Source organism: Nuphar pumila, chromosome 15 (genome assembly GCF_984573655.1).
Source record: "Nuphar pumila chromosome 15, dmNupPumi1.hap1.1, whole genome shotgun sequence".
Classification (NCBI taxonomy): Eukaryota; Viridiplantae; Streptophyta; class Magnoliopsida; order Nymphaeales; family Nymphaeaceae; genus Nuphar; species Nuphar pumila.
Window position 1 is genome coordinate 10,341,784 of NC_143263.1, and position 14,145 is coordinate 10,355,928.

The 14,145-nt window shown below is 36.4% G+C and overlaps 1 protein-coding gene across 1 annotated transcript; it reads right to left on the reverse strand.

Annotated features, from left to right (window-relative positions):
* Nucleotides 1-11,417: 11,417 nt before the first annotated feature.
* Nucleotides 11,418-12,773, reverse strand: LOC149814451 (zerumbone synthase-like). The gene is made up of 2 exons (XM_089989340.1): nucleotides 12,640-12,773; nucleotides 11,418-12,545 (listed from the first exon to the last, which is right to left on the reverse strand). Exons 1-2 carry the CDS (start codon nucleotides 12,690-12,692, stop codon nucleotides 11,747-11,749), a joined length of 852 nt encoding a protein of 283 aa, XP_089845466.1. The 5' UTR covers nucleotides 12,693-12,773; the 3' UTR covers nucleotides 11,418-11,746.
* Between the last annotated feature and the right edge of the window lie 1,372 nt (nucleotides 12,774-14,145).

Genomic DNA, 14,145 nt, shown 5'->3' on the forward strand with positions numbered 1-14,145 from the left:
TAATCGCTCATTGCAATCTTAATATCAAGGGATTGACTACGTCAAAATCGATAATGGCTCAAGTTTACAAATTGCAAATATTGGCAGTTCAGTTTCCAATGCTTCTAATTCAAATTTTGCATTGAATGAAATATTACATGTTTCATCAATTCCATGTAACCTTCTTTCAATTCATAGATTCACCAAAGATAATTGGTGTATCTTTTCTAAAAGCAATTTTTCAATAAAACTCGCGTGTAAACTGTACACCAAATAATAAAAATAAATCAGCTTACACTAGTGGTAAGACCAGGTCGAACTGAAGGAACGAAAATAGGCAATGCACAATTCACTTGAATCATTCACTTTATTAATATATCAAAAATAACAGAACTACAATGCTTACATGAACACAAATACAAATACTAAAATCCTAATCTAAACTCTGAGACTCTGATGTCAACTGAAGAAGCCAAAGGATCGATCTTCACTACTCGCCCACCTCAGTATGCATTCGAACCTGCAAAATAATGTTAGTACCTAATTTATATAAACACTAAAGAAAGAAAGAAATTAAATAAAGAAAAATTTAATAAAATAACAAATAACTAAATATCTAACTAACTAAAACAGTAAAAATGCAATTAATAAAATATAATTAAACTAATTCTAATACTAATAAAAATACAACTACACAATAAAAGCTAATGAATCAAACAATTAAACAAATACTTGAATAATTAACTAAATTAATCTAAACTAATTTTCTAACTTCTGTCAAAACAATAGAATCTAATCTAAATATAAATAATCAGAAAAATAACAAAATTATTAAAATAAAACCAAATTCAAATATAAATTACTAAACTACCCTAACTACTAGTCAAGCACGACACTTCAGAACAGCTTTTGGAAAATCGAAGCTTTGAAAATGTAAACGGGGTTAGATGGCCATGAAATTTTATAGAGATATTCTAGAAACACTTAGGAAACATACCCAATTTATAGAGTTGCGGTAGGCCAGCGACAACCAGCATAAAAACTTAGTCGCACCCTATGAATATGAACCAATATGAGAATTTCATTGGGGTGTTCTCTACTAAGCGACGCGTTGTACTCTATAGGCCCGGAGGCAATGATAAATGAGCGAGGGTTGCTAGATCGTCGCCCAGAAGCGACGCGTCACAGCGGTGCCCGAGTGTGGTGTCAAATAGGCAAGGGTTCCCTCACTTTGTTGGACGGGTGAGGGTAAATAAGATAGTTCAAGACCATAAAATTAGGTTAGCCACTTGGAACATAGGGTCTTTAACTGGTAAGTTGGTAGAGTTAGTAGATGTTATGTGTAGGAGAAATATGGATATTTTATGTCTACAAGAGACCAGATGGGTAGGTGAGAAAGCAAAAGTGATAGAACCTTGGGGATATAAGATTTGGTATACAGGAATAAATAGGAATAGGAATGGAGTAGAGATTGTTATTAGTCGTGAGTTTATAGATAATGTAGTTGAGGTCCGCAAGAAGGGTGATAGGATTTTATTTATTAAATTAGTATTAGGTACGAATATTATTAATATTATTAGTGTTCATGCACCTCAAGTAGGTTTAGATGATTTCATTAAGCGTCAATTTTGGGAAGATTTAAATGGAGTAGTACAAGGGATATCTTATGGAGAAAAGCTTTTCATCGGCAGTGACATTAATAGACATGTAAGCATTAGTAGGGATGGATTTGAGAGTATACATGGAGGCTATGGTATAGGAGAAATAAATGAAAGTGGAGAAAGGATTTTAGATTTTGGTTTGTCCTATGATATGATCTTAGCAAACACTTGGTTTAAAAAGAGGGAGTCTCACCTAATAACATTTAAAAATGGGGTTAATACGAGTCAGATAGATTTTTTCCTACTTAAAAAGAGAGATAGAGGTTGTTGCATCGATTGTATGGTTATAATGGGAGAAAGTGTAGCTACACAACATAGAGTCTTAATTTTAGATCTTAGAATTAGAAAATGTCGCAAAAGAGATAGACATAGGATAGATCCTAGAATTAAGTGGTGGGAACTGAAATTAACTAAACAAGGAATGTTTGTAGAGCAGGTAGTTAAAAAAGTTGATTGGTGTCTCAAGGAGGATTCAGAATCAATGTGGAATAAGATAGAAGGTGACATAAGAAAGGTGGCTAAGAAGGTATTGGGTGAGTCTAAAGGCGGTGCACCGCTAGGTAAGGATACATCATGATGGAACGAGGATGTCAAATTAGCTATCAAGGTTAAAAGAGAGTGTTATAGAAATCTAAGTAAGAGTCGTGATAATGAGAATTTAGAGAAGTATATGATAGCAAAGAAGGAAGCTAAAAAAGTAGTTTGAAACGTGAGGGATAAGGTATATAAGAAGGTTTATGATAAGTTGGATACCAAAGAGGGCAAGAAGGATATTTATAGGCTTGCAAAGATGAGAGATAGGAAATCGAGGGATCTGGGTATGGTTAGATCTATCAAAGATGAAACGCAATGGGTTTTAGTCAAAGATGAGGAGATTAAGGAGAGACGGAAAGATTATTTTGATAAGCTATTTAATGAAAGTCATGCTCAGAATCTTGGAGACTTCTCCATTCCTTTTCATGAGATGAATCATGACTTCATGCGCAAGATTCAAAACAAAGAAATTGCAGAGGCTTTGAAGAAAATGAAATAAAGAAGGGCGGTTGGCCCAGATGGTATACCTATCGAGGCTTAGAAATGCTTGGGTGAGAAAGGTTTAGAATGGTTGACAAATCTTTTTAACAAGATTTGGCGGACAAATAAGATGCCTAATGAGTGGAGAAAGAGTACTTTGGTGCCTCTATATAAGAATAAGGGTGATATACAAGATTGCACAAACTATCGTGGTATAAAACTCATGAGTCATACTATGAAACTTTGAGAGAGGGTGATTGAGTATAGGTTGAGGAAGGTTGTCATGATATCGGAGAATCAATTTGGTTTTATGCCTGGAAGATCAACTATGGAAGCTATACATCTTCTTAGACAACTTATTGTGAGATATAGAGAGGGGAACAAAGATTTGCATATGGTTTTTTTTTATTTGGAGAAGGCATACGATAGAGTACCTAGAGATGCTCTCTGGTGAACAATGATGAAGAAAGGTGTTTCTCTCAAGTACATTAGTATAATTAAAGATATGTACGAAGAAGTAGTAACCAATATCCGCACTTGTGGAGGGGTGACAACCAATTTTCCTATAACGGTTGAGTTACATCAAGGATCTACATTAAGCCCTTTCCTATTTGCTATAGTGATGGATGAACTTACGAGGTCAATTCAAGAAAATGTGTTGTGGTATATGTTGTTTGTTGATGATATTGTTTTGATTGATGAGTCTAGAGTTGGGGTTAATGCTAAGTTAGAATTATTGAGACAGACGTTGGAAGCAATAGGTTTTAAGTTGAGTAAGAGTAAGACATAATATATGGAATGTCGGTTTAGTAATCAACAAAGTAGTGATGGGAATGTAGTGAAGCTTGGTGAGCAAGAAATACCGGTGGATGACTGTTTCAAATATTTGGGATCTATCATTCAAAAGTATGGAGAAATTGATGGATATGTAAATCATAGGATAAAGGTTGGGTGGATGAAATGGAAAAGTGCAACTGGAGTGTTGTGCGATCGTAGAATGCCATTGCGGTTGAAGGAAAAGTTTTATAGGATGACAATTAGGCCTGCTTTACTATATGGTACGGAATGTTGGGCTGCCAAGAGACATCATATTAAAAAAATAAGTGTAGTTGAGATGTGTATGCTTAGATGGATGTGTGGAAATACAATAAAAGATAAGATTCGAAATAAGGAGATACGTAAGAAGGTAGGCATTGCATCCATTGAAAATAAGATGAGAGAGAATCATTTATGATGGTTTGGACATATTTGGTGAAGGCTTAATGATGCTCCAGTTAGAAGGATGGAGAAATGGGAAAATATATTAGTTAAAAGAGGTCGGAGCAGGCCTAAGAAGACTTGGATGAAGATGATAGGAAAGGATATGAATGCTTTGAACCTCACCGAGGACATGGCATTGGATAGAAATGATTGGAGGAGAAGGATTCATGTGGAAGACCCAGATTGATTTTCTTTTTTGGTTCATATCGTTGACCCCAATTGTTTTGGGATGAAGGCGTTGTTGTTGTTGTTGTCGTTGTATAGAATTGCTCATTGACCGCAATCAAGCAAAAACAGTAATTTCTACAAAACCAGTTTTTGAAATCAATTTAATTACCTGACCAAATCAGCATGAAAAAATCTGAAATTTGGCAAAGACACAATAGACATGTTGATGAACTCAGTGTAAAAATTTCAGGTCAAAACTCTTTGAAAATATCATGAAATGATGACCTTAAGTTGACTAAAATTCAGCTTCTCCAGAAATTCAATTTTCACTAGTTTTACTAGCTAATTAACTAATTAATAGAAACAAAATAATTAATTACAACTAAAATAAAGAATGACTAAATTAAAGTCTAACTCACAACAAGAATTGCATAAATTAATTAAACAATAAAAACAATAATCAATTACTTCACTAATTGTGCTAACTACAAGGAGACTAATGCTAATTAACAATCTATTTAATATGAATAAACTAACCATAGAGCTAAACTAAAACAAATTAAACTAACAAGAGTTGACTACTACTACTGAACTAATCATGAAAGAAATGTAAATGACCTAATTGAAATCTAATTACCATACATGCAATTAAAAGAACTTAAATAAATAGAAGGATTGCTACTCAACTAACTCTAATTAACTAACTAATTAATTACTAAACATGTATTATCTAACTAACATTAAGCTATGCATTATATTGAAACAATGAAAGTAGCTAACCTAATACACTTAATCGAAACTACAGCTACTTTAACTTGAAATTCAAAAAAGATTTTAAAAATAAGCTAACCTACTTAAAACAACTTAAAGCTAAATTAAGTTCACTAACCTTAATTAGGGCACCAGGGGCAATTTTTGAATTGATTTGATTTAATTTCTCTCGCCCCTTAGTGGACCCCACTGAGAACTAAATACACTTGACAAAAATAAAAAAAATGCTTAACTAAGTAAGTAAAGAAAGTTAATAAATTATATTGAGTAAAACTTAATTACTATAAATAAATTCAAGCAACAAGAAAGGGAAGCATTTAAAAACAAGATTTGAGAAACATGTAACTAATTAAAGCTATTCTTAATTTACTTACCAAAGAGAATGACCTAGTCTAATTAGACAAAGCAATTCAAAAAATTGGAAACTATCTTAAGAATTTAATCCAAAACTTAAGGGAAGAAACATCTAACTTACTTAATTTACCCCACTACACGATTTTGAAAATCCTAATGCAAAGTCAATTCTTGCTAAAAAATGAAATGCAAAGATAACCCTAATTTCCAATTTAAGCCTAGCAAACTTAACACTTACCAAAATCAAAACAATGGAATGAAGTTGGGAAATTGACCTAAGACTCTAAAATAAGAAATCCCTTAAGACTTGAAGAAGGAAATCAACTATTTACCTAATTAGTGCACCACACGATTTTGACTAAGAATCTAATCACTAGACCCTAATTAAAACACATCAAGTAAAATATAGAAATTATGCTAATCAACGCAAAATGAAAATCTGACCTAAGAATTAAAATGGAAATTACACTAAGACCTATGAAAGAAATACCAATTACTTACCTAAAGTAGTACTAGCCGATTTTTACACCCTATTTCAAAGTCAATGCTTACTAAAGACAAAATGAAAAATTCGTATACCCACCATACTAATCAATGACTCAATGACTTGACAAAAAAAATTAATTTAATGACGTAATTGCTAAAAAAAACTGTTGACCTAAGTCTAAATTAATGCCACAACAAAAAAAAAATTAAAACAACTATACCAGACTAATAAAAAATACCGACTATATGCTAACATACTAACTATATTTAATCTAATTATATAATAATCAAATAAATCTAAGTACCTACCGTTAATTTACTGTTAAAACACTACACACAAAAAAAATATCAAAATTACAACTATACAACTTAATGTTAAATGGAATTGAATCAAGACTCACCTAATGATTAACCTAGTTAGATTAACCCTAGCCGGATAATGCTATAAAACTGATGGTTAATAGTCGGATCTAGTTGCAGCTAGATCACGACCAGACCTCAACCATTTTACAAAAATCCTGATTTGATTAATTTGAAAACAAAATTACAATTTTGAAAGATAATCCTATGTACATGATTCAGTCGGCAGCATCTTTTAAAGGTTGAAATCAGTATGCTTGGTTCAATCGACTAATTTAAAAATGATGAAATCAGTTCTTGCTCACGTAAGAACAAGATGTCATAATGATTTAAAATAATAATCACAATTAGATTTTGACTCACATAGACTGACTCACACAGACCCACGACTGGACTTAAGACACGACCCTTGACACACTTTTAACTAAAAAAAAAAGGGAAGAAAGACTTATCGCTCGGCTAGTCCGATGAATTGGGCGAGAACACGAGTGCTTTTTGATGCAAACCAACACCTCACACAACCTTGGTATTGTTGCTGCACCTCTAATGGCTGCTGCTACGAAGTAGGACCTGAGGTACGAAGAGGAATACGCATGGTGAAAGCAAAGGCGGAAGACCGATTGAAGAGAGAACACAATCGATCTTCATGTGTGGTAGACAGTGCACCGAATTTGAGTTGAAGGTGATAACTTGTATGGCTGCAACTTGCAAAAAAATACAACAACAATATCAAGGTAAAAAATGTTAAAGAATAATGAAAATGAAGCCAAGAAAAGAAAAGAAAAACAAGGTGGGCATTGGGAATGAGAAATGGCTACAAAGTGAAGGATAGAGTATGAAATTAGGGAGAAAGAAAGGAGTTAAAAATGGACAATAGAAAGAGAGAGAGGAAGGGAGGGGAGGAGAATCAGCTCTACAACCAAAGGACCCTCTGCTAGGGTTTTTTCAAAATATTTAAACCTATTACAAAGTTTTGATATTTCAAAAAGAGGTTTAAAATAAAAATATTTGCTAGGTGCCACTTTTTGAGGGAGTTTCTTGCAATTTTTTCTATTTTGGACTTTGGATCATGTGTGGATTGGATTAACTTAGTTTAAGAACCGATCCATGATTCAAAAGTAGTCACTTTGGTCGGATCTGAATCCCCCTTGCCTCAAAAACTGCTCGAGAAACTTAAAAATGCTCCATCTTTCTTATTTTAATTTGGATACGAATGAAATTTGAACCATGGCTCCCTTGCACCTAATTCCTCATAAACATGAGTTTTTATCCTTGAAAATGTATATAAATACATGAATTATTAATAAAACTTATATGCATTTCATGCATCATCAATAATAATGTGTTTCTTGAATTTCATAATGAGCAATGTAATGTTAAGGACTCAAAAATGAGGAAAACAATACTATAGAGTACAAATGATAGAGGTCTCTATCGTCTTGACATTAATAAGGTGACTCACACCAGCGAAATTAATGAGGCAATAACATATGTTGGAGAAAAACCTTCGATGGATCAATGGCACAGAAGGTTGGGGCACTCCTTGTTCAAATTAGTTCTCTCTATTCTTAATAAATATGGCCTTCCTAGCTATGAAAAAGGCTTGAATAAAATTTGTGAGCCATGCCAGAAGGGAATGAGTCATTCTTTGCTCTTTTAATCATTGTCTCACAAAGTTGATAGACCACTTGATCTCATTTTTTCTGATCTTTGGGGACCAACCCCGGTTCTTAGCATAAAGAGACACCATTATTATGTTAATTTTGTGAATGTGCTTTCCAGATACACTTGGATTTTTATTATTTCTCTTAAATCTCAAGTACTTGATGTTTTTCGAAGCTTTCAAAAGTTAGTTGAAAACCAATTTAGAACAAAAATCAAGTCACTCCAAAGTGATTGAGGAGGTGAATATAGGCCACTATTTATTTATTTGAAGCCGTATTGATCATAAGATTACTTTCCCACACACACACGAACAAAATGGGTGTGTAGAGCGTAAATAACAACACATAGTTGAGACTAGTCTTACTTTACTTGCTCAATCTCGGTTACTGTAACAATATTGAGACGATGCTTTTCTGGCAACTGTGTATTTGATATACCATCTTCCTTCTATCACCCAGATGAAGTCTCCATTTCAAATTTTAAATAAGACACCTCCGGATTACAATTTTTAAAAGCTTTGGCGGTGCATGTTACCCATATCTTCGCCCTTTTAACAGTCGCAAGCTCCAATTCTAAAGTAGTCAGAATCTGTTTATGGGTTATAGTGACCAACATAAAGGCTATCTTTGTTGGAACCTTGAAAATGAAAACATGATTGTGAGTCACAATGTCGTGTTTGGCGAAAGTGATTTTTTATTCAAACATATATTGAACACTCATGATAAACCCAAGGCCTTGACCGATGTTTATGCTTGTAGGTCCGCCATGATGATGTTAAAGATTGTTCTGTAGGTGATGTTTTGCCTACACATGACTCACTTACACCAGCTACTCATACACATCACGAGACAACGCCGGATGAGGGTCTTCTCAGTGTGACACACGATGACTCATTCAAATAGTGTATATCGATAGTCGATCGTAAGTATTTCATTGTCACTTATCCAATATTTATCTTATAAATAATGTATATTGATAGTTCATTATTAATGTGTATCAATTCATGTGCAGTGTTAGGTTCAAGCAGCAAGAAGTAATACGAGAAATTAGGAAGTCACTACTGCAGCATCTTTCAGGATCGGTCGCTCAATGAAAAGAGTACCCGACGGAGATGTTGGACAGATTAATGTCCTCATTCGTGGTATGTAATTGTTTATCATAAATAATGTATTTCATATTTAATTTTTTGTTATACTCATGTCTACAAACTTTCTGAAAGTATTTGTATGCTTCTCATCGCTTTGCGACTGTGAACGAGGAGAAAAACGCGAGGGTAGTGTGGCAGAAGATGGCTGCCGATCGATTTGCCGACATGCTGCATAATATGAAGACTGTACAAAAAAAGCAACTGGTGGGATAGATGATCAACTGCAGTGGAAGGGCCATGGGCCTTCTACTATCAAGAGAGATTATTGGGAGGGCATGTGCGACAAGTGGGCGAGCAATGAATTTCAAAATCGCTCAGCAAAGGCTGCACAAAATCTAGCGAAGATGCCCGATGCCCATCTACACACAGGTGAATCTAGGACTTTTGGGAGCCACCAGAAGAAAATGGTAACTCATCAATATATATATATATATATATATATATATATATATATATATATATATATATATATATATATATTGTCAAATTTGTAAGTATTTTTGCATACTTATTTATCATTTTTTTATCATTTAACATTGCAGGAAGCAAAAAAAGGAGACATTGTGCCTTACAAGGATGTGTTTATTGAAACACATAAACGTAAGAGCATAAGAGATTTTGTATCAGAGAAGGCGAGAGCGACATCAGTATATATTTATTGTATTAATAAATATTGTAATATGCAAGTTACTGTGAATTACGTTATCATAAACATTGTAATTTTTAATTATTAATTCAAATTCTAATCATTACTTTGTAGGAGTCATACGAGCAGCAAATGGTACAACGATATGGCGATGACTCCACTCAGCATCTGCCTTTTGATCCTGCAGCATAGGTGACTGCAACCGGTTAACCCAAAAAGGGTCGTGTGTTCGGGTTTGGGAGTAACATGAACACCACAGTAGTCATTGCCTCTTGATGCCATGGCTCTCAGAGTTCTTTCGCCAGCATCAACTCTCAACGTCCGATTGACCCTGCTATATCTTGGGATGGTGTCTGTCAGCGTCTTAAGGACAAAATGTAGTACTTTTTAAATGAATTCATTCCCAACATTATCCGTAATGAGTTGTGTAACTTTTTTCAGGACTGGAGAACTTAGTTTGCATTCAATATGAGCTTTGGTGCTCGTCAGGTATAAAGATTCATGTCATTTGTTTCATGTCGTTAGATTTCAATCTAGTATATGCATGATTGAATACATATATACATGATTGCCTCACTATGAATTTTTTTGACGCCTTATAACACATATATGCATAATTGATTCCCTATATAATTTTTATGACACCCTTATAACACATATACGCATGATTGAATTACTATGAAAGTTTTTTTACAACCTTACAACACATATATGCATGATTTCATCACTATAAATTTTTCTTAGTGCTTTATAACACATATATGCATGATTTAATAACTATAAAAGTTTTTTGACAACCTTAGAACACATACAAGCATGCTTTCATCACGCAGAATGTACGGCTCCCCCGTACACCCCACTGAGCATCACGCAGTGCTTAGTGGAGACCCTGAAACATGCATTGTAGCTACAGTGCGTGTTTGGGGGGTGCACACGCAACACCCTCTCACATCACTTGGTCTCCCATAAATTGTGAGCACCAAGCCATGTAGATAGTCTTTTCAATAATGAGAAACCCTTCCCAAAGAGAGGAAAAACTCTGGGTGGGGTCCATGACCACCCTACCTTACATTTCTCACCTCCGAAAGCGTGTGCTGATTGGGTTTGATCCGGGGTCTTCAACTCAATACCTTCACAACCACCTTACCCTGTGGTGGTAACCATATAGATATGGATAGTCACCCAATACGACACTGCAAAAGTTCACCATGAAAGAAATTTACACGTAACATACTATAAAAGATAAAACATCAACAATAGTGACTAGTGCACCAATAATCAATTATTTTTTTCTTGAACAATAAAGTGGCGTTTGATAGCACAGTAAAGTTTTTCTCCTAAAAAAAGACTTCTGGTTCTGTGTGCCACCAACCCCCACCGCCGGATAAAGTTCTCTCTCATGGAGTCAAACGCCCACTCAAAGAAAAACCTATCTTGCCCCCACCGAGCTTATTGACCTAAAACTCATAGTTCTCTCGAGTTCGGTTCCACTCATTCATACCCCCTACCGTACTATCCCTTTTGAATCTTATGATGCAAGTTGCTTTGATCAAATCTGACCTCTTAGAATCTTATAATGCAAGTTGCTTTGATCAAATCTGACATTATAGAATTTTAATGATGCAAGTTGCTTTGATCAAATCTGACTTTAAACATTTGGCCTATTTAATAAGAATTGATACTTGAATTATATTTATTTTTGCAATAAAAATATAATTTTTTAAATTTTATGTTTTGTCGATCACTGATTTTTTTTAATCGTCAAAAGTTTCGAATTGGGATTTTGGCGATTTGAATGTCAATCTTCTATGGCATCCGATTAGATCAAAACAACCTGCATTAATGAAATCCCCATGAAGGTACGAAGATAGACGATAGAGATGAAACAGGGGATGAGTGGAAACCATTTGGAGTTCTCTCACCCACCATGAAGTACACCCAGCTTCCACTTTAAAACGAAGGCTGATGTCTGATCAACCCGGTGAATTATTCAATTAAATACAACAATCATGAACTTAATTTTTTGTTTTTATTATTATTTTAGACGACAACTGATGAAGCAAGAAAACCCTTACCCTGCCTTGAATGGCTCGCATCTGAAAGCTACGGTGGTGTTGGATTCGGTGCCTTCATCTCAGCACCTTCACAATCATCAACTTAATTCTTTGTTAGACACAAATGAAAAACACATCATCATCATCATCATCAACAACCTACAGCGTGGTTGCATGTGAGTCAAGGCCTGTAGATGCCGAAGGAATGATTGACGCAGGAGAAGCCACCGTCCACGTTGAGGTTGAGACCGCTCACGTACTTGGACTCGTCGCTGGCGAGGTAGAGCACGGCCTGGGCGACGTCGTCGACGGTCAGGTCCACCCCCTGCAGGTTGGCGAACTGCCCCACGTAGCGGTGGAAGTCGTCGAGTGGGGAGCCCTCCCCGCTCTCCGACAAGGGGAGGGTCATCGGTGTGCCCACGGCGTAGGGAGAGACGCAGTTCACGCGGACGCCGTGGCGGCCGAGATCGCCGGCCGCGCTGCGAGTGAGCCCCAGCACGGCGTGCTTGGACGCGATGTAGGCGTGTGGGGCGACCCCGGCGAGGGTCGAGGCGACGCTGGCGATAGACACGATGCTGCCGTTCCGGCGGGGGACCATGGCGCGCGCCGCGTGCTTCGTCCCCAGGAAGACGCCGTCGACGTTCACGGCGAAGACCCGCCGGAAGGTGTCGAGGTCAGAGCGGCGGATGTCCTGGGGTCCGAGTGGGCCGCTGATGCCGGCGTTGTTGACCATGACGTCGAGGAGGCCGAAGCGGGCGAGGGCGAGGTCGACGGCGGCGGCGACGTCGGCCTCCACGGCGACGTCGCAGTGGGTGTAGAGGAAGCCGTCCGGGTCGCCCCGCGCCTCGCAGATCGACCGCCCCAGCTCGTCCTGCACGTCCACGACCACCACCTTAGCACCGTGCCGGTGGAGGAGCTCCGCCGTGCTCAGCCCTAACCCGCTTGCCCCTCCAGTCACGATCGCCACCTTCCCTTCCAACCTGCACAATGAGGGAACGAATGAGGTGGGTAACTCAGCAAAACCCATATAATTGATTCTATAATTAATGGGTTTAAAGAGAGAGAGAACCGTACCTTCTAGCAGAGGGGTAGGCATCCTTAGCAACACTCTCGCCTTCGGTGGCCATCGAAAACCTTAAATCAATAGGCGGAGGAGGAGGATGGGGGGTCTCTAAACTGAAGAAATGAGGCAGGTCTTACTCTGAAACGCTTTCTTTCTTCTGTGGTATCGTTGCTTGATATATATAACTCGACCACTGGAGGATGAAAGAAGTGACTGGAAAGACTTTGATTTGACAATTAAATCTCTTTTCCTTCTAATTAAAACAATTTACTTGAACAAACTTTTAAAAAGATAAAATCTATCATTACCTAGCTCAAATAAATGATCTCTGTTTATCATCTACCGAGGTGGTATCCCATGTGGTAAGCCGGTTCCCCGGTGAACCTGAAGGCCTGGTTCGAATCCCTCTGCCACACGGGGCTCTAAGAGATATCTGTTAGCCGTTTGCCTAACCTTAGCTTGCCTTTAAAAAAAAAAAGAACCGTCTTTATTTGGTGGGATCTCATTTTATGAGAGACACAATATCCATTCATGTGCCCATAACAACATGGTGCCGTATTGAGATTACCAAACAAACAATTGAAAAATGACAGTACTTAAGGCAAAAATTGTAAGTTTTGAAACAATTTACTAAAATTCGTTGAATAAACAATATCACAAGTTATCATTTTTTCTTGTGGGTTTTAGCCCTCGCAAGTGCAAATTTTTAATTTTCGCAGGGCATGATGCAAAATTAATACACTCATAGAACTCGTCAACAAAATCGCATCGAAGGTTGTGATAATACAAAAAAAATTGCAAAATTTCAAACAATTTGCGAAACTCATGACGAGTTTTGCATGATTACCAGCGAAAGTCATAAAATTTGCAAAAGTTCGATAATTACAAAATTGCTGGCGAGTATCGCATAAAGTATTGTGAAATTATGAAAAAATGTAAAAGTCTGATATTGCAAATTTTCTTATTTGAATATCACATGTATCATAAAATTTTGTTTCATATAAATGACACATTTAGGTTTCTTTTCTTTTTCTTGTATATGAAAAGAGTGATAACCCCAATCTTTCTGCCTCTAAAACACTAACCCTTTTGGCCATTCTCGTGAAAGTTGTTTGGTCTACCTCATGCAAGGTTGTGGTATCCTTCTTCTCTACTTCTCGTGTTAGCTCTTAAGGTGATTTTCATACTATGTATATTTTGTTGTTTTTCTTTTTCTTTACAAGGTAGTTTTCTCTTCTTTTTGTTTGGATGTTTTTGTGGACTTATTATCTATGTTTCATTGTTGTGGATGTTACCTTATGTAAATATGTAATTTTTTGTCACCGAATTTACCATTTATGGTTTACAATCTTTAGAGATTTTTGCATGTAATATAGTTTCTTCTTCTTTTTGTTTGGTTGTTGTTGTGGGCTTATTATGTTTATGTATGTTTCATTATTTAAGGTTTATGATCTTTAGAGATTTTTTAATGCACTTATTTAATTTTATTTTTAAATCATACGTAGCTAGTGATGTCT

Excerpts from the sequence above, each read along its gene's own strand:
- LOC149814451 (XM_089989340.1), bottom strand. The coding sequence starts at position 12,692 with ATGGCCACCGAAGGCGAGAGTGTTGCTAAGGATGCCTACCCCTCTGCT. Across the intron at positions 12,546-12,639 it reads GCCTACCCCTCTGCTAGAAG|GTTGGAAGGGAAGGTGGCGA; the intron begins GTACGGTTCTCT and ends CTCATTGTGCAG.